The sequence below is a fragment of the Pithys albifrons genome, chromosome 7 (genome assembly GCF_047495875.1).
Source record: "Pithys albifrons albifrons isolate INPA30051 chromosome 7, PitAlb_v1, whole genome shotgun sequence".
In the NCBI taxonomy this organism is placed as follows: domain Eukaryota; kingdom Metazoa; phylum Chordata; class Aves; order Passeriformes; family Thamnophilidae; genus Pithys; species Pithys albifrons.
In genome coordinates this window covers 34,428,440-34,455,453 of record NC_092464.1, presented here as the reverse complement: position 1 = coordinate 34,455,453, position 27,014 = coordinate 34,428,440, and the positions used below count along the sequence as shown (strand labels likewise).

The window sequence follows — 27,014 nt, the reverse complement described above, 5'->3', positions numbered from 1 at the left end:
TTACATATACATCACTTGCTAATTTCGTCAATGTGTGCACATTTCAGCGACTGATAATAGGACTTGTTATTTAAAGAACAAATACCTCTGACCCATAAAGAGGCAGGAGACTGTATTTTTTCCCTGCCAATTCCAGTCTGCCTCTTAAAAATAAAAGTTGCAATGAAAGAGGAAATGAAATACTGGATTTCTGCTCACAACGAAGGACGAGACAAGGGAGGGTCAAGAATGCAATTAAACCACAAAAGTAATGTACAGAATGACAGGTTTTCTTTCTGGTGAAGCATTGTTATTCTCTATAGAGACAACTGGATAATACTGTCGAGGTGCAAACAGGAAATCTTTTGGGTTTTTTGCTGCCTGACCGTTGTTTTTATTTTCTCAACACTGAGAGATTACATCTTTGCTTTCTTCATGTGCACAAGCTGTTTCGTTATCAAGATAATGTTTCTTTCAAGTATTTCATATTTGCCTCCTCTCTCTAGTAGGTTTGCACTTTAGGCTTGTTGTGATCCGCAGAAGCCCCAGCCTTTAAGAAGAAGTCTATTCATGAAAAAGAAAGTCCCAGAACATTTTATAGGTTACTGAAATCCGTCTCAAAGATAGATCACTAGTAATTTCTTTCCTTCTTTTTTCTTTCATTTCTTTTTCTTCCCCCCTTGGAATATAAATCCTTTTAAGACTGAGCTATTTTAGGGATCTTTTTTCCTGTGGATGTCCGTGTCTGAGCAGAGAACACTATTAAATGAACATGGACTGTAGGTATATTAGCTCGAAGAAAAGCCCGGGAAAGGGACGAGTGTTTAATAACTCCGAGACAAAGGTTTATCTCGTTAAAGGTACTTCTTCTCGCTGGTCCATGGAAACTGAGGTGGCTTTGCTCAGCACGGAGGGTGTGAAAGTGAGGAAGGAATCAGTCCTTGTTGTGGCCGAACAGGTAAAGTCTGATCCAGAGGGTCTCTGAGCCAGCCCGTTGGACTGGCCGCTGTGGCAAGCCAGGCAGGAGCAGGGGTTGCTCCCGGCGCCGCTGAGTCCATGAGTTGGGGCAGGGTAGAGAGAGGGATGCCTGAAGGCGCACAGCAGTTCTGGTCTTGGGTAGGGATGGGAGAGGACCCTGAAGGTGTCCAGAGGCCTCAGGGGGGTACTGAAGGGGGTGGCGGCAGAAGCCGATGTGGCGCCGAGGCCCATGTGGGAGTAGTAGGGCAGGGGCAGGTGGGACGGGAATGGATAGGGCAAGTTCCCCGTGGCTGCCGCGTGGCTCATCATATAGGTATAAAACGCCGGGTCGGCCGGGTGAGGCCAGGTCATAGCCAGGCGCTGCCGCTTGTCCTTCATCCTACGGTTCTGGAACCAAACCTGCGGGGAGAGGGAAGGCAAGAGCCGTCACCCGCCGTCGCTTCGCTCCGCCCGGCCACCGGAGAGTGGTGTGGCGGACGTGGGTCTGCCGGAGAGAGGAGACCGGCGACAGCTCTCCCTCCTAGAGGGAGTTGTCATCACGTAGGGAGGGATCTGTTAAGCCCCTATGAAAATCTAAAGGGAGACACAGAGGAGCAGCCCTTTTAGGGTACCTGTTTTCCTTTCTGCTTGCTAGGGCTTGTCCTGCTGCCCCTCATCCCCCGCCCCTGGGTCCCGACCAACCGTGCGGCTCTGCCTCCTTGCTGCCCTTTCGCATGCAGAACTACCTGGGATTGTTGCTGTCGGGTTTATTTTCATGAGCAAATATTTTTGAAAAGGCAAAGCAAACTGAGATCGAAACAATATCTGCTACTGACTTCCTCTTCCCTCCCCCAAGAACTGAGCGAGATTTGGATTGGACTGAAACGAGGATTAAAAATAACCTGCTAAGGAGAGGTCGGGTTAGCGGCGCTGGCCGGGATGGCTCAGGGAGCCGTGACCCCACTCCTGCATTGCTGCAGGATGCGGGCAGGGCCAGGAGAGGGGCGGGCGGTTGGGGGAGCTGAGAGGGAGGGTTGTGCTGGTAAAGTGCTTTCCCGAGTTTTTCAAGGAAGTTTGGCCATATAGATTTATATCGTGCTAATTGGAAACACGTACGAGCTGCGTGTACCTTGATGGTGGTTTCTGGAAGATTTAGAGCAGCCGCCAGCTCACATCTCCGGGGCCTGGACACGTAATTCTCCCGGTAAAACTCCTTCTCCAGCCGAGCTATCTGCTCGCGGGTGAAGGCGGTGCGGTATCGGCGCATCTGGTCGCTGGCGCTGCAGGCCAGCGAGCCCTGGGAGCCGCCGCTGCCTCCACTGCCCTTGGGGTGATCCTCCCCGCCGCTGGGGCTGCCGGCCAACGCCTCGGAGCACGGCCCTGTGTGGAGAGCCCGAAGCAACGACACACGCTCGGAGATGGGCAGGCACGGAGGGATGCTCTCTGCCCGCCTCCCCAGCGAACTCCCTTCTGCCCTCCATTCCTCCCCTTTGGTTTTTTTTGTGCCTGCCCGAGTGTACTGAGGATGCTGGGAAGACATGCAAGAGGGATCGGAGGGAGGGAGAAGGGGGACGAAACACTGGTTAAGGGTTTGACAGCTAATTATTCACTTTGGCTGGAAGGTTACCTGCCCCCCACCATCCCCCAACACACACCCCCGGCACTGGCGGTGTCTGCTCGATGACCCCCCACTCGCTTCCCCCACTGGGAAACCGGAGGCGGGCGCCGCAGCATCCCCTGACCCCGAGCGTCTGGGAAGGACAGGTGTGCCCGCAGGCCAAGCCGCACGGCTCCGCGGCCCCTTCCTCCAGGTCAGTAAGGACCCAGGAGCGAAGTAGCCAGCAGGCAGGAACCCTGTTCTCTCTGAGGGGAAGGCGAGGTCTCGGGGATCCTCCACTCAGTCTCCAAAGTCCAAGATGGGATATTTTCAACGAGCCTGTAAGGGACGAGAGAGGGCAGACAGCGCTCTCCACGCTTCCCGGCTTCTTCTTGAAGTGATAGAGGGACGGAGAGGGGGGAGAAATGGGTCGTTGTCTGCGTAGGTGGGTCCTTGCTGGGCTGGGAAGGTGGGAATAGGGAGTGCGCGGTGGGGGCAGGGGCATAAGGGACCCGGCCGCTGCTTTTGCTTTCAAATGCAACTCTCCCTCATTGTGCCCGAGACCAAAGGCAATTAATTCATTGGGACCATTTCCGAGCTGGCGCCACGGAGACATAGAAGTGACAAGGTAATTTGGGCCTCTATTTTTTTTTAAATCCAACTCGCAAACAAGGCCGTTTCTAGCGCTCTTGGAGCAGCCATAAGCCGGCGAGCGATTTTATGGTCTTTATGGGCGCTTCCGCACTCTCTCGGGCACATTTTACCCTGCAAAACCACAAACAGCTCTCGACCACAAAACCCGTTTGATCTTGCCCACACACACACATACAAAAAACCCCACCAAAGTGGAGGATTTTAAGGGATTTCCTGGAGCATGCACTGTCTGGGCGATGGAGAAGAATAAAATTAAAATAGAATAGATTGAAGGGGAGAGCAAGTGGTGCTCTTGGCCAAGGGGGTCCTACGGGACAAGGTGCAGACCTGATTGCATCCGCGACGGGAAGCCTGGCCTCCCCTCCAGGGATGCGGGGGCTGCCTGGTGTCGTGTCCTCTGACTCCCAAACAAGTCTCCCAGTGGCAGTGGGATGAGGAATCAGCCAGGAGGGGAGATCCCTCACACATACGCTCGCGCGCGCGCACACACACATACACACACACACACGCACACACACACACACAGATTTCGCTGCCCTTCGCTCAGCTGGCGAAGGGAAAATCCCCTCTGGCAGCCCCCCGCCCCCTCCCCACCCTCCCCGCCAGTGCTGCCTCCCAGCCCGGAATGAGCTGGGGGCTGGAGGCATGGGAAGGGGTTGGGTACCTTTGCTGTGCTGGTACTCGGCGCTTCCCGTGGCGCAGTCCGGGGTGCAGCTCACCTCGATTTCCTCATAGAAATCCGACTCGGTGTCCGAGCTGCTCTGCTGCCCTTTGCTGGAGGGGGGCTCTGGGGCGGGGAGCTGCTGTCCGGCCGAAAGCAGTGCTGCCGCCGCCGAGCGGCTCTCCGGCACCGTCCCTGTCCCTGGCAGCACCTCTACCTCCTCGTCGTCTTCTCCTCCGCCACCTCCTCCTTCTCCACCTCTCTCTCGGGACGACAAGGGGCCAGATCTGGGGCTGAGGCAGTTCCGATGGATCATCATCTCCTGTGGCTCCGGAGCGGGGCTCCCCACTGCTTCGGACAAATTAGGCACCCTCTTGCCAACTAGAGCGCCAAGAGTTGTCCCCTCCAGAAACATCACCATCTCCTTCCTGGTTTCCATTGTGGCTTTGCTTAAGGGAGGGGAGAAAAAAATCCAGATCTCTTCCCCGCTCTCTCCCGCTCCCGCCCCAACCTTGTACAAACCCAGCAACTCTCTCCTACCAATGCAGAGGAGCAAGCAGTGAGATAGGGTGACCTTGTGATGCGAGCGCTACGCTCTGCTGTGCTGCTCTGGGAGGGATCACCATTGCCCTCTTCTTTCTAAGCTGTCATCCTCAATGGTGCAGTCGTCATTACAGTACCACCGGTGACGCCACACATTGATTGCCAGTGGATAAATAGAAACGTCTGCCATTGGGAAGATGAAAGGAAGAGCCGGAGCGAATGGGCTAAATGCAGGATGCACCAGGTGTAGGAGCCCGAGATGGAGAGGGAAGTGTGAAAAAGAGATGCATATGGAGCTGAGCAGCAAAGAGGTTGTAACATGCGGAGAGAGTTCCGCAGGGGGAAGTCTTTTCTGACAATTAAATAGCCCTTTGACTTCTTTAAGCCACAACCTAGATGTAGAATTGAGGCGAAGATCCCTAGCTGCATCCTGGAAGTGAGAAGATACGTACTCAAGACTCTTCCTTGGATGCATTTTTTATTGTTGGCAATCAGCTTCTGCCTAACTGCATATATAAGGCTTCTAAGAATCCTTTGCAAACTTGATGATAAAGAAATGCTCGCTGACATTTGAATGTAAAATTAGCTTTGATTTCTTGCTCTGGGTCAACATTGGTTCCTACTCGTATAACTGTCATTGCTTTCTATCGACTGAGATTAAAATGTTAGTTTAAAGTTTGGAAATATGGTTATATCATTATTGCTTTTTACAGCAGAAAAGATAGAACTGCTTCACCTATAACTGTAGTTATTCTGCCTATCTGACATTAATCGTTTGCTCTTATTTCTTCCTTTGCTCTTTCCATTTGTTCCACAATTCTTGTGCTTTTTAAGGAGGGTTTATGTCTCTGCTCCTTTCTTCATTTTTAACTAATGATTTTGCACAAATTATTATGTGCTTTCAGGGGCGGAAACTGTAAGGAGAAGGTCTGCCAAGAATCATTCAGGCTGAGAGAAATGCAAGTTATCAAGGCCAGAGCTTATGCTAGCTAGCAGATGTTGTTAAAACAGACATGACAAGGGCAACAGTTTGGACAGCACTTGTCTAAAAATAAGAGACCTCGCACCGTAAATACGGCGGCACACGGAGTCTTTTTGGCATATTGTGATATTTCTAATGAATGCGGTAAGTATCTCATCTTTAGTTAATATTGCCTCACACGTGTAGTGTCAAGTCATTTTCGCCATCTCTCATAACTAGGCTGGTCTAAATTTTTTCTCAGAGCGTTATTGGCTAGTCAGGATACAGAAAACATTCAACCAATTACGTCCCCAACTCGGTAAGGAATTTACTGGCATATCTGAGGTGACGTTGCTTCGGTGGGGAACAGGCAGCACAGCAGGAAACATGCTGTAATTTTCCCTCTAGCCCTGCGTTCGAGACGGGCATGATGCAGGGAGACAAACACACAAACAAACAAGCAAGTAAGATTCCTGGTCCGCTGGATGCATGGATTAAGGTGTGCTTCTAGCAATAAGCATACTGGTTTCAGGGGGATAAGCCAGGAATTTTTAGAGGGCTATGGACACCAGTCTCCCTTTTTCTCTGTGTATATATGTATGCTTTTTTCCACGCAAATGCACATCATGCTCACAACACGCTCTGGGCTGTGCTGCTTTCCCTCACATATGTGAGGTATGCACTACTCCGAAGCTTGCAAATTTCTTGAAAACCCATTGCTAATTTCCCTTTCCCTTCTCTCCCTTGCCAGCCTCTAGACCGTCGTGTGCCCTGTGAGGACTCGTCGCTCATCCTTGCCACAGCCAGGCTTAGCTCCGCGGGCCGTGAGAGCGCCAAGTCGAGGGAGCAGGACCAGGTCCGGCTGCTGCACTGGTTGGCTGGCTGGCTGGATAGATGGATAAGGCAGTATGTCTTCGGCGCTGAGCAGAGGCGTAAGGCCAGCGCTGATGCCGCTGTGCGGAGCGGTGCGGAGCGGAGCACTGGGGCCAGGCCACGCAAGGCAGGGCGGGGGTGCTCGGACAGGGCTGTGTCCGTGTCACGCCGATGCCGCTTCCCACGCTGGTGGCATAATCTCTGCGCTTGGAATGGGCAGGGTAGCTGTTCTCGTGTCCCTGGTACCTCCTGTGTGTGAATATTCGGCTTCCCTCCAGGCTCAGGGTAGCCCCTGCCTCCCGAGGAAGCTCACTTCCAGCCTCCTTCCTAGCTCAGCCAAGCAGCCGTGTCGGAAGAGGCTGGCTGTTGTCTGAGGCGGACGGAGAGGATTTTCTCATCACAAGGAGTTTGGTAGCAACAAGAAGAGGGATGCTCATGTCTGTTTCTAAATAAAACAGTAACCGGGAACTGAATTCTGAATACGAAGGAGCGCTCCCAGTGTGCGCGTTGGAGACGATTGCGGGAAAGTTATTGGGCAATCCTCTCTCTAGTAGGCTGAAGCCCTGGAGATGGCTCCGATGGATTATGCTGACTGGTCCCCCAGAAATTTTATTATACTCGTTTACAAGTCACTGCTGCCTCCTTCCTCACCCCGTTCTTAAGCCATTCCCACTAGGAAGCCACCCGTCATGTACTTCGGGTCGGAGGTTTTGTCGAGCACGGGAGGGTGGTCATTGTCACGGGCAGTTTGACTCGGCCCACAGCAGCACAGGCTGCGGTGTACTTCCGCACGGACAGACGCACACGCCGCACATATACGCAGGTCTTTATTTCCCAAGCGTAAACGCAGGAAGTTAAAGGCCCAAGTGGGGTCTAAGAAGGAAAAAAGAAAAATAAAGATACTCGAAGTTTTGAGGCCAGTTTAGATTAGATTAGTAAAGGCGTCTTAAAATGTCTATTTTTACATCCCCTAGGAAGAGTACCGCCGCAATAGCTTCTCGCATGTTAACAAGGCGGTGACGCGGCGAGGAGCCCCGTCCTGGTCTCTACGGCGGCGGCGGAGGTTTTCCTCGCCGGGAATGCGGGGCCGGTGCACTGCTTTCTGTCTAGTGTTTCTCTCAGATCTGTCATGCCTGATTTGGAAGACTTCCTCATTTGGGATTAATTTCCAGGCAGATTGGAAAGTGTATCCCTATGGTTTAAGGTTGTTTTGTTGTGTTTTGGTTTTTTTTCTCTCTCTTCCTGTTCCAGACCGAGACTTAAAACCTATTCTCTCTCACTAGCTAGGTCACAGTCAGGATGTGATAATTATCCTTAAAACTTTTCAAATTGGTTTATTTCTCCGAGTTTACTACTTTTCTTGCTGATATATGGCAAAGGAGAGATCAGGACGCCGAATCCTGCCTTAACGCTGGCAGAAAGGTAGCTCGGTGTACAAAAAACAAACGAAACACACACACATGCTTCCCAAAATAAGGAAGTGATAGGGACACATTAAAACATTGCCGGAGTGATATGCTCATAAATGAGGCATTTTCCTTGAAAGTGCTAAGCCTGCAGAAGGAAAGGCACATCACACGCTCCTTCCCCGCGGGATATTTATTTTCCTTCGCCGGTCAACAGGGTGTCACTAACTTTGACCGATAGCGTCCAATTACGACTGGAAACCCGTGATGTACCTTTAGTTTCTCTAAAATAAACCCTATGAAGTCTTGTCGTTATTAAAAAAGGAAGAAAGTTTTGACATACCATGAAACGATTTAGTGCCGCAAGAACTGATACGTAGTGCAGATGGGTGACCAAAACCTATTTTTAATGGGTAGTGTTAACAATAATGGCGTAATTATCACTGTTTTATTAAGGCTATTTTTTACGACATGATTAGAGGTGGAAACTTTGGAAAGAAGGGAATAATAGGCGCATTATTCTGGGGTGTAAAGACAGGCAGGTACAATAACAGCACGTAACACTTAAGTGGCATTGAGGAGAGAGAGGACAGCGCCGTGAGTGGGATGTGCCTAGGAGAGCATATAATGGTATTTACAGGATCCGATCCAGGACACGTTTCTGTCTCCATATACCTCTCAATGATGGACACTGGCACCTCTGCAAAGGGCATCTGCCTGTTCGGGATTACATTTTTTTTAACCTGTTGGTTGTCCGAAGCAGCTTTTCCTTGTCATCTCAGGAAGTTCTGGAGATTTTTTACCTTGTGAGCCTAAAACCGGGGGAAGGGGTAATGGTGGGGGGGTGGCAGATAAGGGCACGATTCTCTCTTCCAGGGCATTCAGGACAGGTTTGCCCGTGGAAACTAGATCTGCTGCTTTACTGATGTCAGTGAGTAAATCGTTGAGGAATTTGGGCTTTCGATTTCAATTGCTACCGCTTCCAGACTCGTCGAGAGCCATAAAACTGCGGCAATCTTTTAATATTACAATGAGCAGTAGAAACACAATCAGCGTGGCAAACTCCGTGATCTGGAAATAAAAAAGTACTTATGGTGTGTATTTAATTCGCTGGAAGGCACAGGTAAATTAAAATAGACAGTATTTCAGTGGCTTCCGCAATTAGACTATTTTTCTTTTTTTTTAAGATTCGCTTTAACAAGAACTGCGCGCACAGTCCTCCGTGCTGTTCAACTTCGCGACTTCTCCCCGCGGTTGACGACGTCGCTTGAGACCTGGTGAGCCTAAGTATCCCTTAGAGAAACGCAGAAGGGTCTCAAGGATCTTTTGATGCCCAAAGGAAGAGCCATAAGAGGTGGTGTGCGGCATTACCGAGAGAAAACCGCAGGAATGCCGGAGGCGAACACACATCCTTTTACCGCGTTTAGTATTCTGGTGTCCTGCTTTATTAAAACAAATCGGAGGCACGGAAGGGGCCTAGAGGATCCGTGCTGCCAGCGGGGGCGTCGATCCCGTCAGCTGCCTTTCCCGTCGCCCGCTGGGGCTCCCCGCTATTTCCCCCGCTGTCTCCCCCGGATAAGATAGCAGTGCCCCGGAGAGACGGTCTCCTGGCCTTTGCCGGAAAGAAATGATTGAAACGCGGAGCGTTTTCAGAGCACGGTGTCCTCTGTGCCTGCTGTAAGTAAGCAGCGCACGGCCAGAGCCAGAGGCTCTCTACGCCCTCTTGCAGCCCGTCACTTTCCGGACGTGCTGGCAGCGTTAGGCCTCGTTCTGCTCCAGACAGGACAAACCCTGGTATTTTCACTGGGATGAAGATACTTTCACACAGAGTCTTATTAAGAAGTGTGAAGAGGGGCATAAATGTGGTTCAGAGCTTTGGAGACTGATGCTAAGAGGTGGGAGTTCCGCCTAGGGAAAATGGTTGGAAAAGTCCTAGGACATCCTGTATCCTGAAGACCCTTTCAATCCCTGGGGAGGGTGTGATAAATTCCCACTGAAGGTTCCTTTGGGGATAACAGTGTCCAAGAGGTACAGGATCTGCTGAGGAACCTCTCATCATTAGGGAAATACCAGCTGGTATCTTACTCCAGAGATCCAACAGTGCGTCTCTTGTAATGAAAGGGTGATTTCCTCTTTAATTTGAAAAGGAGCAGATTTGACTCGTGGGAACAAGCATGTCGCCTCTTGTTTTCTATTTACACACGTCGTGAAATTCCATTTGGGATGACAAAGAATGGAAAGCTGTATATTTAACAAACAAGAGAAAAAGAGGAAACGAAGAACAGAAAAAATATAAGAAAATTAAAAGGAAAGCCTAGCCACCTAGGACAGGCATCTCAATGAAAAATCTCACTCTTCACTGAGGCTGAAAGTCCTTTTAAAAAGCAGTTGCATTCATGCAGAATACTGGTTGAATTATTGTTCATCTGTCTCATTCAAACTCTCCCCAAAACAAACACACAAAACCCCCTCAAATAGGGACACGGAAGGCATGTCGAATGAAAGTTTTACCCAGTTTTTACAATGAAGAGTGGAATGTTAACCCCTTAATCTCTAGTCCCACTTTCAAAAAACTTCATGTACAGCTCGCTAAACAGAGATGGTGTTTTCATGGTGCATCCTAACATCAGTTTTGGCTGCCTAGTTTATTTTTGTGCATGGCCCTAAGGAATGAGGATGTGAATCGGCAGTCTGGATTTGTCCCACTAAAACAAAATGTTCACCTAGACTACCTGAGCAGTGCCCAAGTGCTTCAGCATGCTCCCTAACAGAAATGCCCAGGTTTGCATCCTGGGTACTGGATCCCCAGTGCCTGACCACCGTCTCTCCATTGCCTGTTTGTGAAATCCTTAGTTCTCTGGATAAGGACAGAGGTAACTGTTAGCTGCGTGGAGAAGTAGGCAATGTGCACTGAGCAAAGCCAGTGCCCTGGGTTGTCTGGGATCCTTCTTTGTTGGCCTGTTCTTTTCCTCTGCACCCTCAGAGCTCAGCTATGGGCACACCATGCATGTCATGTCTCAGATGACTATAAGATAGTAATCGGGGTAAAACCAGAGATGTAGGAAACTTTCACAGCAAGTCATGGGTTCCTGCCAGAGAGTTCAGCCCAGAAATAAGTAGGAAATTCTGAGTTTGTCTAAAAAACTTACACTGAGGCAAATAAAATTCCTGGAATCAGATTAATTTATGTTCTTTTTTTTTCTTAGTTCATGCATATTTACGAAGAATCCAGAAATTTCTCTGAAACTGCTGACCGACTTCTGATTCTACCTATCCGTATGAATAACTTCTGATAAACATTTCAGCTGAGTTTTACAGTCACAGAGGAACAGAAACAGAGAAACGATTAAGTGGGCAAAGAGGCAACCTGAGTTACCCACTGCTATAACAGAACTGCATTAACCCTTTGAGGCACGTATACCAGTAATGCTGAATGTTACCCTGCCTATCGCTCGCTACAGCTGGACACAGCAGCGCACCTATGGAAGGTGTTGCGCTCTTCACCTAGGAGGCTCGCCTTTCAGGCCCCTTCCAGGCTGAGCTCAATGGGGAAAATCTGCCCCCACACGGATCCCGAGGTGGGCCCGACGTCGATCATACTGCTCCCAGGCTCGTAGAGAAAACAGCGGCCCGTGTAGACGCCCAGCCAAATGGATTTCTACCCAGGTATTCCCACGGGATGCCCGGTATGCGGCGCGGAGGGAGCTCTGCTGGTCCATGGGAAGAACGACTGCAGCTGGAGAGAGGGTGAGAGACAGATCATCACGTTTCTGCTGGGAATCGGAGGTGAATTGGTATCGCGTGAAGAGAAAAATCTGGACATGTTCATGTGATTGCCTCTTGTGTTGCCTGAGAACGGGCGTGAGAAATGATAATGTTAGAAGCGAAGTCCAAGTGCCCGAACTCAGCTGTATGTGCGAGGGGAAAGAAGCACGTACTGGGAAACCCCTGTAGGGAAAGGCAGGGGCTTGTTTCTCATGCAGTGCAGCACTGCGCAGGGTATGGCTTAAAACAACGTGAAGGCTGCAGCAGGTAGCCCTGGCACACAGATCGTGGGAGCTGCTCAGTCCGGGGTTTCCCTGTGCTGCTCGTCCCATGCTGTATGGGTCTGCTTCTTTGACGGCTTGTTGCGCACTCCTTTAGGGAATCATCTCCCAGGAGCTGATCCCGAAGTCCCAGACAAGTCGCAACAACAAAGGAGACGAGGAGGGACCACAACACAACCCCAGGGGCGAGAGTATTCGGGCAAGGACGGAGTTCCTGCCTTTCGTGGCCAGCTCAGGCCTGAGCACAGCCTCCCGCTCCCACCCGCGCGCCCCGGTTGCATCTGTCCTCCGCAACGCCTGTCGCGGCATCTCCTCTCCTTCCCACCCTCCCAGACGGCGATCCCTGCCTGTGATCACGGCGGCCCTACACTAACTGCTGTCTTCTTGCGCCCCCCACTGCTGATGGGCCGAAGAGATGAAAGGAGCCAAGCCAGACCGCTCGGCCTCCCGCCTCCGGTTTTCTTCTTCCTTTTTGTTTTTCATTTTCCCTTGTGTCAGGGAAGAGTATATGACAAGAAGCAAGGAGGGCAGGCAGCACCTCCGACGGCTCCCGATCGTGGTGCCAGGACGCGGGAGGTTATCCCCACCTTCCTCCCGGGCAGGGAGGGACTCACCGGAGCAGCGGCCTCCCAGGCGGCCGGATGGCATCAGCTCCGCCCCGCGCCTACCCTCCTGGGGGCACGGCTCCGCAGTCGGCGGCTAATTCTCTGGTTCTTTCATAAATTACGTCATCCTCTCCATCAGCCTCCCTCGAGGTCAACACCATTTTGCCTAGTCCGACTTAAAACTGTCGGACAACACACTCAGGGAGAAACTGCTGCTGAAGGTAAAACCTGTAGGTGATGAACTTAAACAGGTCCTTCTGGGGTGGTAGCCGGGGAAAGGTGCGGCACAGCAGCAGCGTGGCCAGGGCAGCCTCATACTCTGCTGCTCTCGGAGGGTTTGCGAAAACTCAATGTTTGCCACAGGCAGCCAAGGGTTTAGCTGTGCTGAGCCTGAATAGCAGGAAATAAATATGCCTCTTTGATTTAATCGCTCTCGTTAACTTCCTCTAAGACACGATATGTTCTCCCCGTTTAGATTCATGGTGTGTGCCATATACCACATCTTGTCCCGTATATACATACACGAACACGCACATATTTATGTCATGTCTGCGTATAGACACGTCCTTCACACTCTCATTCTTCCATTAAAATCCAGTTTCGAAAAATCTGCTCAAATCCGGAAAGACTACATCGATGCGTCAGTACATGCCTTCTGCTACAGATACATGGTAACCTATAGGAATTTGTCATTTCTAGTCCACAAAACTCGTTTTAAATGCTTTTGGTCTTGTGGCAAATCACCGGCTGAAAAAAACGCAACCGAACCCAACCCAAAACAAAACAAACAAAAAAAATCCAACAAAAAAGCAAATGTGTAATTAATAATCAAAGCATGTGGAAGGAAGTCCACGGGCTGTTCCTTCCTGGTTTAGCGCCTACCTTACAATTACAATTTTTATAGCGAGTCCCATAAGAAACATTAATGACTGTACTGGATTAATGTCCTTTCCCGGGCAGCACTGTGACAAGGTGGTTCCGTACGGAAAGCTTTGAAGCACTTTTATATTTGGGATTTGTCTCCCCTCTATAGCTCTTCACCCTAGAAGAGGACCATGGGATTCAGCTCCCACGCATATTTTGGGAGATCGAACGCCAAGCCCTAAGCCTTCAGGAAGCAAGGCGCTTCTCCGGGTGCAGGGGGAGATGGGAGAACGAAAGGGCGATGGGACCCGCAGCCGCCCACGCCCACCCCCAGGGTTGGGTGGAACATTTCAGGCACTGCAGTTTGTCAGGAAAAGCCCTACCTATCCGACAGAATCCTACAGGAAAAGGAAAAGGAAAAGGAAAAGGAAAAGGAAAAGGAAAGAAAAGAAAGGAAAAGCCTTCACAACTCAGAGAGAAGAAGCGGAATAAAAAGATGCAAAGGAAGCATTTCCTGGTATCCAGGCTGGGTGCAGGAAAGTCACTGGAAATGGGATTGAAACTGAGAACATGTGCTCCAAACCACCCTCGTGTGGGGAAGGAACATGACTGGGGGCTACAGAAGGGAGAGACGAGGTATAGGAACTCACAGTTTGCCCCTTCACGGGCCGTTTTATCCCCTCACCCGTGGGTTTTGGTTTAAACAGAACAAACTACGAACCCACTCTGACCAAGCAGCAACGGGCTTCAGGCAGAGCGGGCTGAGATCGCTGCTTGCTGTGCCGCGCATGACAGTTTCTCCTGGGGCAGTGGGAGGGAGCCGCTTGGCTTTGTGGAAGAGAGTGAGTTGCTAATTGCGTGGAGGTTGCGTGGAGGATGGGAAAGGGTAGGGAGAAATATCTCTCCTCAGCCCTTGACCCTCCCTCACTTGGCTGTTTCTGGAGCTATTTTCTGCCCCAGTCTCCCACCCTGCCATCCAGCAGAGGATGTGCGTGGCTGGCTGGGCCATATTTTCTGTCCAGATACCTAGTACTCCCAGGGTAGAAAATATAATCTGATGCTGTAAATACAAACAATCCCATGATTACACCATTCCCCTGAAGCTATGGTAGTACCACTGGGCAGGTAGACAGAATTCAGTGCTCTCTACCTCTCTCCAATATGCTGCATGGCCTACTTGACTGGTCAGCAGCATCCTTTTGGTCCAGGAGCACCAAGGGCAATAGTTCAGGACCCAGGCAGTGCAGCTGGCCCCAGTATCAGTTTGACCAGAGTCTGGCTTTCATGATCTCCATGAGCTTTGGATGTAGCATCAGAAATTACTTCTCTATCCCACAAGTCCTTCCCCAAATACCAAAGGCACTAAGCCAGAAATATTTTGCTTTACACTGCCCAAGCAAAAGCTGATTTCCAAAACACTGGTGGGGCTGGAAAAATATCTGCCCTAGTGCTGGTGTTCTCAAGCAGACCACAGAGGGGAGGTACCAAAACCATGTGTCCAAGGTGGCTGCCACACACAGCACAGAGCAGAACAGCCATCCTTCCATTTAATTTTTTTTTTTTAATGACAGCATCACTGTGTCTACTTGTATAAATCCTCAGTGATTTCACAGCTCCCTGTGGTAATGTCACCAGGCTGACTCTTATGATTTCCTCCATGCCTGCACAGTTTTAGATTTATAGGTCTCTTACATACTCATTCACAGAAATAAAAAGGGTGGGAATGGAGAGGACTTGATTTCTGGCTGCTCCCTGAGGTTTCCCTGCCAGATCCATGCAAGATCTAGGGCTTTGGAAATGTGAGTTTGTAAACCAATACCTTAACTTGTTGTACCCAGGTTAGGGATTTAGGCACACGCTCATATGCATATGCTCACATGCACATACAAACTCATGTCTTATGAAGGGTTAAAATCTGTTTAAAGTCCTAAAAGCGCATGTTGGAAAAGGGAAAAATGAAAAAAAAAGACCCAAAGACCTTAAAACCCCAAACCCCTTAAGTATTCTTTAAAGAATCTTTGCATGGCAGATGCATTAATCCCATCTAATAACCACTCTGGTGCCTGATAGGTCAAAACTTTCCCAGCCCTAAGAAATCTGAACTTTGTGTGGATTAGGGTAAAATCAAATGGGTATACAAGCATAAAAATTGAACAGTGGAAGAGCAGCTGCTGAGAGGGCCAAAGAGTCTGATCTTCCAAAGGTTAGTGCCCAATCCAGCCAATAGGAGCTGAAGGGAAACCAATGCATATCATGATGATGACAGGGAATCAGGAAAGAAGTGTCCTAAATTTAATAGTTAATTGAGTAGTGGGGAATTCTCAGGTCATGTCTCTCTACAGGGTTGTTACTTACTCTCTTTACTCATTAGCTGTATGTTTGTCGAGTATAACATTTAGATAGAGTCTGTCTCTACCTCCCCCACAGAAAATGTCTCTGCAACAGATCTTCATGAGGTAAATCCTCCAAAATATATCAAGTGGGTCTTTCTCAGACCTCTGACAGATAAAAGCAGATCTTCATGTGTCCCACTGAAAGTGATCTAGAACACAAGCCAGTTCCTCATTTCTGAGACAGGATCACATGTATGAGTTAAGGCTGTTCCACATGAGGATCTGGTATCTTCCAAGTCCTGCAGGGAGATGAAAGACACCAGCACAATGTGAATGGCAGATGAACTATCCACGACTGTATTTTCCTCACAGTCAATATTGTGATGATCATTTGTATTGGGCTAACCAACACCTTTCAGAAGGTTTGCATATATAACAACTCCAAAGCCCTGCTTTTCAGGTGCATATGTATGATGCAACAGCGAATGTGGATCTGACCTATGAACCAAGAAAGTTGACAGAGCAATTTGCACTTTGAAATCTGTGGAACTTGTGTGACACAGCTCAACATACAGACTGTTCTTGATGACTGGAGGGTAAAGACTTGTTCACACATGGAAATGCTGAAGAATGTCCACACAGGACTTGCCATTGTACTTTAGATCCGCTTTAGATCCACATTCCATTTCACCCCTAGGTGAATTTCCTGGTTTGACAAACCTGAGTTGCCAGTGGAGATAAGGAAGAACACAGGAACTTGTTCAGAACAAGAATATTTGCATTTGGAGGTACTGAGGGAGGGTCATTGTGTTTTAAACTCAGATTCTATCTTAATTTGCATGAGCTTTCAAGAGTAGATGCTTATTAGCATGGTGTGATCTTTCCAATAACTTTCTAGTTCAGCATGAGTGAGTATCTTCTGTTAGTCTTCACTAAGTTCATCTAATCTAAATGTAATTAAATGAAACTCAGATGAGATAAAGTGCTCCCATAAGTCTACATATAGATTCTCATCTCAAACCACAACCCAGAACAAATCTGCATACAGGTTGGATATAAAGCATTGAAACTAGTTTCTCTTGAAATGGAGGAGGCCTCACCCAAGAAGGGAAGAGCAACTCATCCTCAGCGCGCTTGACAGAACTTCAGCAATGATGAGGAGCTCATCTTTAAGCTACTACCTCACAGCTATGACAGCACAATTGATGGACACGGGACGTCTTAGTCTATTGCAATGAAATGGAAAATAGGATTATAGAAACCGCTACTGTCTCTCTAATTCCTGAGCTCTGACTACCTTCATCTGCTTCACTCACAACTAGAGTTATTAATTAACCTAACATGATTTCAGTTTAAATTAACACACAAGATTCCATGGTGAGGAACTGGCATCTCCCTTTTTTACAGCTGGATTGAAAACAGCAGTAATGTCTTCATCCACATTTGCTAAATCCAATCACATCCCCCAGCAAAATGCTACATTGTGTGGACATTCCTGCTTAAGTACTTGTGCCCACTTAGGTATCTTAATTCTGTACAAATAGATTTTTAATCATCTAGAGGGAAATAAATTTCCTGGGTTTATAATGGCCCAGGAATGGGCATGGGACATATTTAATACTTGAATCAACCATTAGTTGTCACTTTACCTATGCAGCTGGGTGGGCAAGAGCCTCACTAAAGTGACAGGGGATTTTGCTATGGTCAAGGCATGGATTCCTTGCAGAAAATCCACTTCAATTTTATGCATGCTCTGGTAGCCTTTGTTCTCCCATCATTTTTGATTCACATTTCAACTCTTCCATGTAGCCTGTTCTGGTTAGTTCAGAAAACAGAGGCTGTGGCTGTACTTAAATGGCATGCCCACATTGTCTCATGTTGTGCAGGGTTTTGCAGAGCTGCTCCAAAACACTCTAAGCCACTTTCCCCAGCAGTGCCTGATTCTGTGATATGATTTTGGGTGGAACTTCATGACGTATTTTAACCATTTGAAGAAGGATATTTTTTATCTAAGTGAAAAAATCCCACTGTTTAGATATCACTGGAGTGTGGGTGATGAATTTAGGAGGAGAGTGGGAGCCAGGAAATCTGGACTTTTCTTCCTGCCTGACTGCTAGCTCTGTGGCCTTGGGCAAGTCCTAATCTTTCTGACTCCACTTCCTAGCCTGTAAAATTGGGATAATATTAGTTACTTCATGGTGATAACTGTGGTAGTGGTCAGTTATCTGTTTTTCTGAGTAATAAAACTCCAACTTTGAATATTATTGCTTGTAATATTTTAAAGAGGAGCACCGTGTTTGCTATTCATATTGATATTTAAGGATTATAAGAAAACCTCACCCCTTTACCCTGTTCATCAGTATCACTTTACAGTACTCCTTCAAGAGTCTTTCTGGAAAAGGGACAAATCCAGGTCATAATACAATTCATCTGCTTACGGGTATCCCAGGCACTCTGCAGCTGCTGTGCAACATCTGAAATGGAAACAACCCAGTTGTCATTTGAGCAGATTTTAACTGAAGGAACAAATAATTTTTTAATGACAAAGCTTCATATTTTTCTCTTGCGCTTCCATTTTGTACCACTTTTTTTTCCTCCTGTTTTGAGCATTTCTTTTCTGCCTCCCAGGAAATCAAAATGAAACTGCCAAAACATTGCAGATTAAATATCCAGTTCAGATTTACTCATGAAAGAAGTCTTGCAGTCAGCTCTGTTTCAAGCCACCTATCTCCTTAAGATGATGCTGGTCGGGTAAGTTACTTCTTGTGTTTCCTAATTCTTTCAGTGTTCATCCAGCACTTTTTTTCCTACATATAGATGGAAAACTCTCCAAGGCAAGGGATATCTTGGCCTTCTCTGCCTTATCCACACTTCACAGAGTCCTGTTTACCTTGCTATGGAGCAATGGTAACAATAACAACTACAAGATATGATTAAGTGATCATTAGCCCTAATAATTCTTACCACTGGAGGAGTGACTGGAGGCCTCCTACTAACAGACTGCACCAAGCCAGTCTGGATCTGGCTGATCCACATGGAGCATCAGTTGCACTCTGTATCAGGCATTCCTGGCCACCCTACCTCTGATATTTTTCATGTTGGGGCGGAAAGTTGAATAAAAGGGCTCAGCTGTAGTTTTGGGTCTTTAGAGGTAGCTTGCTGTATTTTCTGTCTGCAACACCACTTCTTGGCTCTGTAACACTAAATAAATGTAAAATAAACCCCAAACCCTCCATAAAAGTAATGTGAACCTCCAAGATCTATAACTAGTGCTTTGCACTCTCTTATGTTCTGTGGTAGATTTTATTGCAAGGCTTCATAGAAAGACATTTGCCTACACCCACATCCTGGGTAGGACGGTGTTGTCTGACAAGTGTCTGTCTGGAGGAAGCCACAGCAAAAACATTGTGACCAACGTTTTGTGGAAAACAGCCTTCTTTATTAATCCTGCAGTCTCTGGTTACTCCCATTCCATTTTCCCAGTCCCAGGCTTTCCCTGTCATTGCTGGTGTGGTGCCTCTGAGCACTAGCCAAGAGGCTGTAACAGAGCTTGCATTATCTCATGTAGAAAAGGAACTTCATGATGGGGAGTGATATAGCCCAAATCTTTGTCTAGCTTTCCCACAGAACTCATGATTCTGGTTTCACAGTACCATGCACACGGAAGGTTTGACTCTGCAACACTCAGCCAAAAAATATTCCAATGTGCATGAATGTAAGCAGATCGCTGCAGAGGGACTGGCTTGGAAGACAATAAATAAATTGTTTTGAAAAAGCATTGCAATGTTGGGATGAGACCCAACTGATACATCTTCACTGGCTGGGAAAAGGAAACCTTGCAGGCATGTGAGGTGGGTGCAGAAAGGTGTTCAGGCCTTTGGTCATTCCCTCACTCACTGCAGGCTGTGGGCAAGCAGGCAATTTGTCATTTGTATGGCTGTAGCTGATCAGGGTTGCTGGGTTTGCATTTTTAACAAGGCACTCACATGAGCTGAATATAAAATTGAGATAGAAGAGAGAAGTAGCTGCTGGGACTGATGACCACTGATCCTTTCCATCTTGAGGGGGTAACCTTTGGTAACCCTGGCCCCATGTCATGATACAGAGCTGGGAAATAAACTCTGGGCTCTTACCAGCACTCCAGCACATTACACCTTTATTGCAGTGATGACAGGTTGATGGCTACACTGAAAGGTTCTTTTCCTTTGGGGACTCCTGTCCAGTGTTCAGCTATATCCATCCATAAATGCTAAGTAGTGTAGGGTCACTGAGAAAGGCTCCTGCTCCCCCTTTAACCCCTGCATCTGAAGATGCATCTGGGAAAGGGGCCTCTCACCTGCCTGTCAAAAGCTACTAAGTCACTGTCATCACAGCCAGCTTTCTTCTCCCTGGAAGTGAAGAGAACTTACCTCTGTTGAAAGTCTTTCAGAAGGATCCTCCTTCCCTCTCTCTCTCTTGTATGTTACCCCATTTCATCCCAAACCAGTGTACTAAAATATCAGTAAACCCCTACATGATTTTTTCTTGGATGTCAGGAGAGAATATGTCACAGATGCTCTCATTTCAGGTAACTCCTCTGACAAAATGAAGAATACCGTAACAGTTTCTCTCCTTAACAGTTTTGACAATTACATTATTAAAGGCTCTTAATATGCTGCAGTGCTACTATAAAGACAGAGCTGATACAGAGGTACTGGGGGAAAAAGGAAATTAGGAGTTAACTGAAGAAAGAAATAAACCAGGAAGTATGCTAATCACAACTTGTGAACTCACAATTTTTTGAATGCTTTTATTCTTCCTTTTATTCCACCCCTCACAGCCCCTAGCTTTCTTTTAATTACCACTTTTGTGAAAGGTAAGCTGACCGGTTTGATAATTCTCAGTACCACAACAAGTGGCACAAACGAGTTTAAACTGGAGATCCTAAAAGCTTTCTCTTTGCATTAGACAAATTTATAGCTTGGAAACTAAATATTTGTTCAAAGAACTGTTGAAGGTGTTTGAGCACACAGGAGAGATGAAATGACAGATTAAATATTTCATTTACATGCAACGTGCATGGCATTAAGTCCTATCTTAATTCTTCACCTGTTTTCTGAAATCCTTTCACAAACAGAAGTCATTTCACCTCTCTGTTGTTATTTGGAGTGGCTTTCAGGCTCATTTAACTATTTTATGTTCCCATGTGGAAGACTCCAAGGGAGGGTGCAGACCGTCCCAATGGAAACACTTCCAGCTGCAGAAGGGTTGATTCCTTCTTTAGCAGACATTTCCAACCACTGCTACCGAATAAGGATGCAACTTCACCCAGGAAACCACTCCAGTGGGCATGCAGATGCTCTGTGGATAAGCTCTGTAGGAATGGCTATAAAGAGAACAAGCAATCAAACAAATAAGCCAGTGGCCCTTCCTACCACAGAAACTCAACAAAATTTCTCTGGTGGGAACAGGGTTTAGAGATTTTAGGGCTTCTTGGTGCCCAGTGCAGCATTTTCTTTTGTATGACAAGCCATACATGATGGGCTTTATCAGAGCCATTTCCATCTCTGGATTTTTTTTAATGTAACTCACTGAGCTATCATGAAACTGTGATCTACAGCTTACTCAACCAAAGCTATACCGCCTCCTGTACACACACTTGTGCATACACACAACACACACACACACACATTGTTTACCCTTTCTACTTCCTAGGAGAACTGTAGAAGAAAAGAGAAGACTTCTGTGAAGATGATGCTCTTAAAATGTCTCACTGTCTGCTTTTGAGAGAAATACATATGTTTATCCATAGGTTCAGGTGACTATTTCAGCATGGAAAGTACATGTAAACATGCAAATTTGTACTTCATCTATAGTATATTAGAACAAAAGGTATTCCTTACTTGTACTTCTTATAGAAAAGATTAAAACAGTACCAAATGTGAGCATTAGTGACTTTCAAAAGGGGTTTTTATTCTTTATGCCCTAAATGCCTAAACTTAACATTTTGACGTGGCACACATGCTGTGAATATAAAACATGTTTTACTGGGAAGCCATGTTTTCTTCTTGTGTATCAGACTTATTTTAATTCATTCTGGGTAGGTTCCAAGTGCTGTGTTAGAGATTAAAGGCAACTGCACACCCCAATTAGCAACCAGTTCTTTCTAAGTAAAACTATTTTCTGAGGGGGGAGATGAAAGTAGAATAATTTATGTTCATTAGAAATAGAAAACTGAGGAGGGTTATTTTTCACTAAACGGTTATACCTTGATTTTGAGCCCCTCAAGATTTGAAATGAGTGACCACATAAAAATGAAACCCAGTGCAAAAATACCCCTCCAGGAATTGCTTTCGATAGAGCAGTCGAGCTCTGCAGTAAAAGGCATACTGACTAGTAAAACGTCGGGACTGTGCACAACTCGAGGCTCTCCAGCAGAAAATCTAGCTCTGGGGCACTAGCCTATTCGTCTTTCATGCAAAACTTTTGCACCGAAGTCGTGGTGGAGGCTGTAAAAACTGTTGCCTCCCTTTAACCAAGGTAGCAGAAAATTCATGCTGCTCTGGGGTGACAGCTGTTAGGTTGAAAATAATCGCACTCAGGACTTTATCATCTCTTTCAGAGTATGACTCCTCTCTGAAAGTGTAAATCCTGACTTGTGCGGTCAGTAAGCAAGAGTAGTTTTTCCCTTCGGAGTAATACGGAGTTTATCAACTAAAAATTGAGCAAATAAATCCCGAAACTTTATTTCAGGAGTGTATTTTACACCTGGAAGACTTGTTTTAATTTTCACATTTTCACAGAGGCCTGTAAATCTTACTTTGCACCCGCTTAACCTTCTGGGGTAAAATGAAAAGGGGGGGGGAAAGAGAAAAAAGCAGCGTCGGCTACTGCAAAACATCCGGGTGAACACAGTCCGCCCAGCCCCGACGCGGCGGCGATGGGCCGGGCAGAGCCCCGCGCTGTCGCCAGTGCTCGAGCGGGTGGACGCTGCCCGGCGCGGTGCCCACGGGCAACCTGGCCACCCGCAGCCTCGGATGCCAGAGGGCTGTGCTAAGAGCAGAGCTCTCCCTGGTGCCTCGGCCTTGGCTGTCCTGTTCCCCCTCTGCCACTCCGGGATAAATCTCCGGCGCCTCCTATTAACTTTCTAATGAGCAGAGTCCGGGAAGGCGAGTCACCCACCCAGTTCAAACCCCGCCAGGATCCCGTTAGGGACTCCCATGACTGATTTATTTATTGTCATTGTTTCACTGGACAATGTTCGCTTCCCAAGAAACTTCTGGGCGTCTCGGCCGCATATTGTTTGGAAATATCTTACAGAATATCCATCTGCCCCTCGTTTCGTCAATCGTAACACCTCTGATTTGAAAGAGAGAAAGCTTAGATCCTGCCTTATTGAAACCAGCGGAGGACTCTGAGAGAAGGGGGCGGGAGAGAGGAGGAAAGGGGAGCGGGAGCAGGGCTGGGTGCTGCTGTCGGTCGGCATTAATCACACATCCACTTTGTCAAATTGAGACAGTGCCTATGGGTGCGGCGCACATGTTTCTGCGGCCGCTGTTCCATCATAACCTGCCGCCCCGCAGCCGGGCCCTGCACGGGCAGCGGCGCGTAGCGGGGCAAGGCGCTCGGGTGCGGGACAGGGCCGCTCGGCCTACGCGGGGAGCGGCGGAGCTGCAGGCACCTGCGCGGCTCTGCGTCCCGCCCGTTGCCGCAGTCGAGTAACACAAGGGATTATGGAATAGGACGAGACTACCTACAGATGCAGGTTTATCTCCGGCTCGCCGGGGCGGTTCCTTCCTCAGGCAGCCGAGGAAACGTACAGGAATGCAGACTTGTTTCTGGGCGGAAAGCCTCGCTTGAGGAGTTCAAACTCCAGCATTTTCCTGGAAACATTTCTGCATAAAACATGTTTTCAAAGACACACACTCTTCATCTACAAACACAGCTGTGGGTGTATAGGCGTATTGTCTAGCACACATGAGTTCGAGAATATGCACGTCTCTTCCTCCTGTAAGAGACCTTCCTGCTACTAGATTTCTGTTCTTCAGTTTGCCCTTTTCCTTGATATACCAGGTTCTGCCTTTAAATATCAGCTACGAAAGAGTTTTTGGGGGCGAACTCTGCGGGAGACGAATTTATTCACCTGAAGTAGCCCCTACTCTCTGCATTGAAAATAACACAACATAGCAATTGCAAGACTTCAGCACAAATTAGAGCCCAGAGCGTAGTCCATATCCTGGCCCCTATGTCAATGCCCCGTGAATCGGGCGTTTGTGTTGGTTTATATGAGTGCTAGTTATTCCGGACTGGACAAAAGTCTCCATCAGCTTCGGAAGGCGTGACACTGGTGGGAGCAGAGAAAACGCTTCCTTCTAGGCTCCCTCGTTACTAGCATGAGAAGTAAACTGTCTGTAGGAGCAAGTCGCCTTCCCCGGGAAAGGGACTTTGCAGAGAGGCAGGGAATACGGGCAGGAGACACGGGGGGAAGGATTGCGAGTGGGACCCAGTGCAGCAGCTATCTCGCTGGTCCTTGTGCGTGCCCACACAAACAGACACACACGCACACGGTCCACGCTGCAGTGTCCGTTCTCAGGACACACGAGAGGGATATCCCTGTGGTCGGCCGACGGGGTTGCCCACCGCCACCCCACACTGGTGCTCAGCGGCATGAGTATCTCGCTGCCCACACGGCTTTGTCCTGCCCCACTTCCCCATGTCAAGGATGAAGCTGAAGGGGAAGAGAAGAAGCAGAAGTTCCCACCACTCGATCCAACTATAGCATAGAAACTAGCCCATACAAGAATGTGTTTTCCTCCCCGGGGTGTTGGGATGAGGGGGAAATGTTTTGGTCTTATGTTTTCTGAGCTAGCTCCTTTTTCAATACACTGTCCATGACGGTGTGATCCGTCTTACCCTGCTATAGAGAAAATAACACTAAATTGCTTCTCTTTTCATAGGTTTTCGAGTATCTCTCCTTGTTGCAGATTAAACGACCAGCTACTGAAAAAAAATTCAGAATACCGTGAAAGGAATAAAACTCTTAAGTCCATAAAGGTGAAATGTAACGAGTATGTTGAATACATAACGCTGCTATATAGTAGTTTCAATTAGTTGAGTAAGTCCTCTGTAACGTCTTGTAAAGGTGTAAGGACACGTTTACAGTATAAGTAACAATGTTCTCAACTGTACGAGTTAATTATTTCCAGATTTTTTTTTAAGAAGTGAATTTCACAAGTAAATACTCTGTCCAGGTATAAAACAACTGATGTATTTCCCCAGCATTAAAATCTTGCCATCATAAGTAGAAGCAGAGGAGTGAAGGGACAGCTAAATTAAACTCGGGGATTCCAGAAATTAGGAGGGGGGGGCGGAGAACAACCTTTTGTCTTTCGGGGAGCCGTGGTTATGGCGACCATGTCTCCTTCGGTCCGATTTATCTCTACTCAGTAGCAACAGTACATAAGGCAATAACAATAACGGCGCCTGGCACAGCCCAGCAGCCGGGAAAGAGCGGGGAGCAGAGGCTTCTTCTTCTATAATTCACGAAATCCCGAGAAATTTTGCAGAAATGCTTATTTCGCACTCCACGCCTTCAAATTTTTTGAAATGGTCAGAGTAAAGTGTCAGGAGTGTCGCAAGGTCCGTGCACGACCCCAAATCTGTATGCCAGCAGCCTTGCCCCTCCTCCAGTCCTCGGCAGCCCATGATCTACTATTCCTCCCTCGGGGAGCTGTGGGGAGCGTGAAACGCTCCATCCATAGAGGGCTAGGGCATACCCCGGGAGGAAGGTGTCGATACTCTATTCGGTTCCCTACTGCCGTTCCTCCAGGGCTGACTGTCTGTTCACCCTCAAACTTTTTATTCTTTAAAGGTCACTAGTACTTTGTGAGGAATTGAACTCACTCCCACTCCTGAGTGGAGCCGAAATATCACCTCTTCCACCGTGATACTGTGCTACCTAGCTGGACTCATGTATTTCTAAGTACTACCCTCAAAACGAGATGTATGATCCCACCTCCCTCCTGCTAGTTTTCTCTTAAAATTTATCTCATATGTAACCATATTTCAATTTTCTTCAGAGTGGGTGTAAAATCCCAGTGAGTCAAAGCGGAGATGAGAGAATAACAAAGATGGATGGGATACCCCATGTTAAGGCCTTTCGTAGAACTGACTTTGGGACCTGAAACTGAATTCAAAAGACTTGGCTTTATCTCTCTGCACTCCACAGCTTCCAAGACAAGCGTTAGCTGAGGCTGAACAGGGATCCCTTGATAAAAATCAATGCAAAATTCAGTTGTCACTAATTTTGATTGACAATATAAAGATCCATAAATCCCTCTTTTGTACGTGTTCACCCAAATTTGTCTGACTTAAACCCAGGTGCTACCAGCAGACCAAAGAAGGAGTTCCAGATTTCTCTTGAATATACTTACATTATTGTTAGAATGTTTTGTTGGTGATGAACCAAACTCACTTTTGATTCTTGCACCACACCAAGACCACAGAGAAAGCCTGCAGACTGTTTGCAGAAAGGAAACATACACACAAACACACATATATATATAAAACTTCTCTAAATTCCTGTATCGCACATTATACATGCACATACCCCAGAAGAGACGGAGGGGTGCTTAACAGCGAGAAACATTTTCCCATTCCTATGAGAAGTCTGGAGGTACCTGATAGAACCAGAATTTCAGCAACCTTGATTTTTAGGTTTGGTTTTCTCTCTCTCTCTCTCTTTTTTTTAATTTTTTTTTAATTTTTTTTTGTTTTTAAGTAACAGGAGAGACGAGTTATTAATATCTGTAGGTAAAGTGTATTTGCGCTTCTAAGGATGAGAAGACTGGAAACGTTTCTTTGACTTACGAGTGGGATATGCATTGTTCTAAAGTAGAAATGTCAAAGTAAAGTCATTTACCACCTGGATGTCCTTGACTTGGGATGATTAAAGTTTAATCCAAGGTGTGTGCACAGCTTTGCCGCGCTATTTAAACACATCAAAGGTCATAAAAGGATTCCAATAGCATGACTCGCGGATCAGAAAGCTTCCCCTGTGGAGAAATCCGTATTTTATTCTAGCCAAACTCCATCAACCTCTTTAAAGAAAAAAGAAACAAGGAGAAGACGAAAACAAAACCGAGATAGTATGGGTGAAAGGTATTTAATTTCTCAAGGCGGGTGACAGACTTGAAAGAGGCTGGAGGGTCGGACTCTGGGAGATACACCCAGGGCCTTCCATTATCATTAGCTGTGCAGACATCTAGTGGGAAAGCCTCGCCATTGCACCCCGACCCCTCCACCCCGCGGGAAGGAGCTTACCCCGGCTCCTCGGATGCATCGCTCGCTTCCTCTCCTCTCTTCTCCTTCGGCCGCCGCGCAGCGTTGCCGCTGCCGCCGCCGCTGCCGCCGCCGAGCGCCACGCCGAGCGCCCCCATTGGAAGCTCCCGGTGCCAGCCCGGCCCCTCCCGTGTTGTGGTGCGACGGGACCGGCCTCCGGCCGATTTCAGCCCCACAGGGGCGACCCCACAACCCGCCGTGCTGCTCCGCCCGGTG

At 47.7% G+C, this 27,014-nt stretch overlaps 1 protein-coding gene across 1 annotated transcript; it reads right to left on the bottom strand.

The window, feature by feature from the left end:
* Positions 1–270: 270 nt before the first annotated feature.
* On the bottom strand, positions 271–27,014 carry EVX1 (even-skipped homeobox 1). Its single transcript, XM_071560145.1, has 4 exons — positions 26,781–27,014; positions 3,852–4,297; positions 2,066–2,316; positions 271–1,356 (listed from the first exon to the last, which is right to left on the bottom strand). The coding sequence occupies exons 1-4, from the start codon at positions 26,894–26,896 to the stop codon at positions 826–828; spliced, it is 1,344 nt and encodes a 447-aa protein (XP_071416246.1). The 5' UTR covers positions 26,897–27,014; the 3' UTR covers positions 271–825.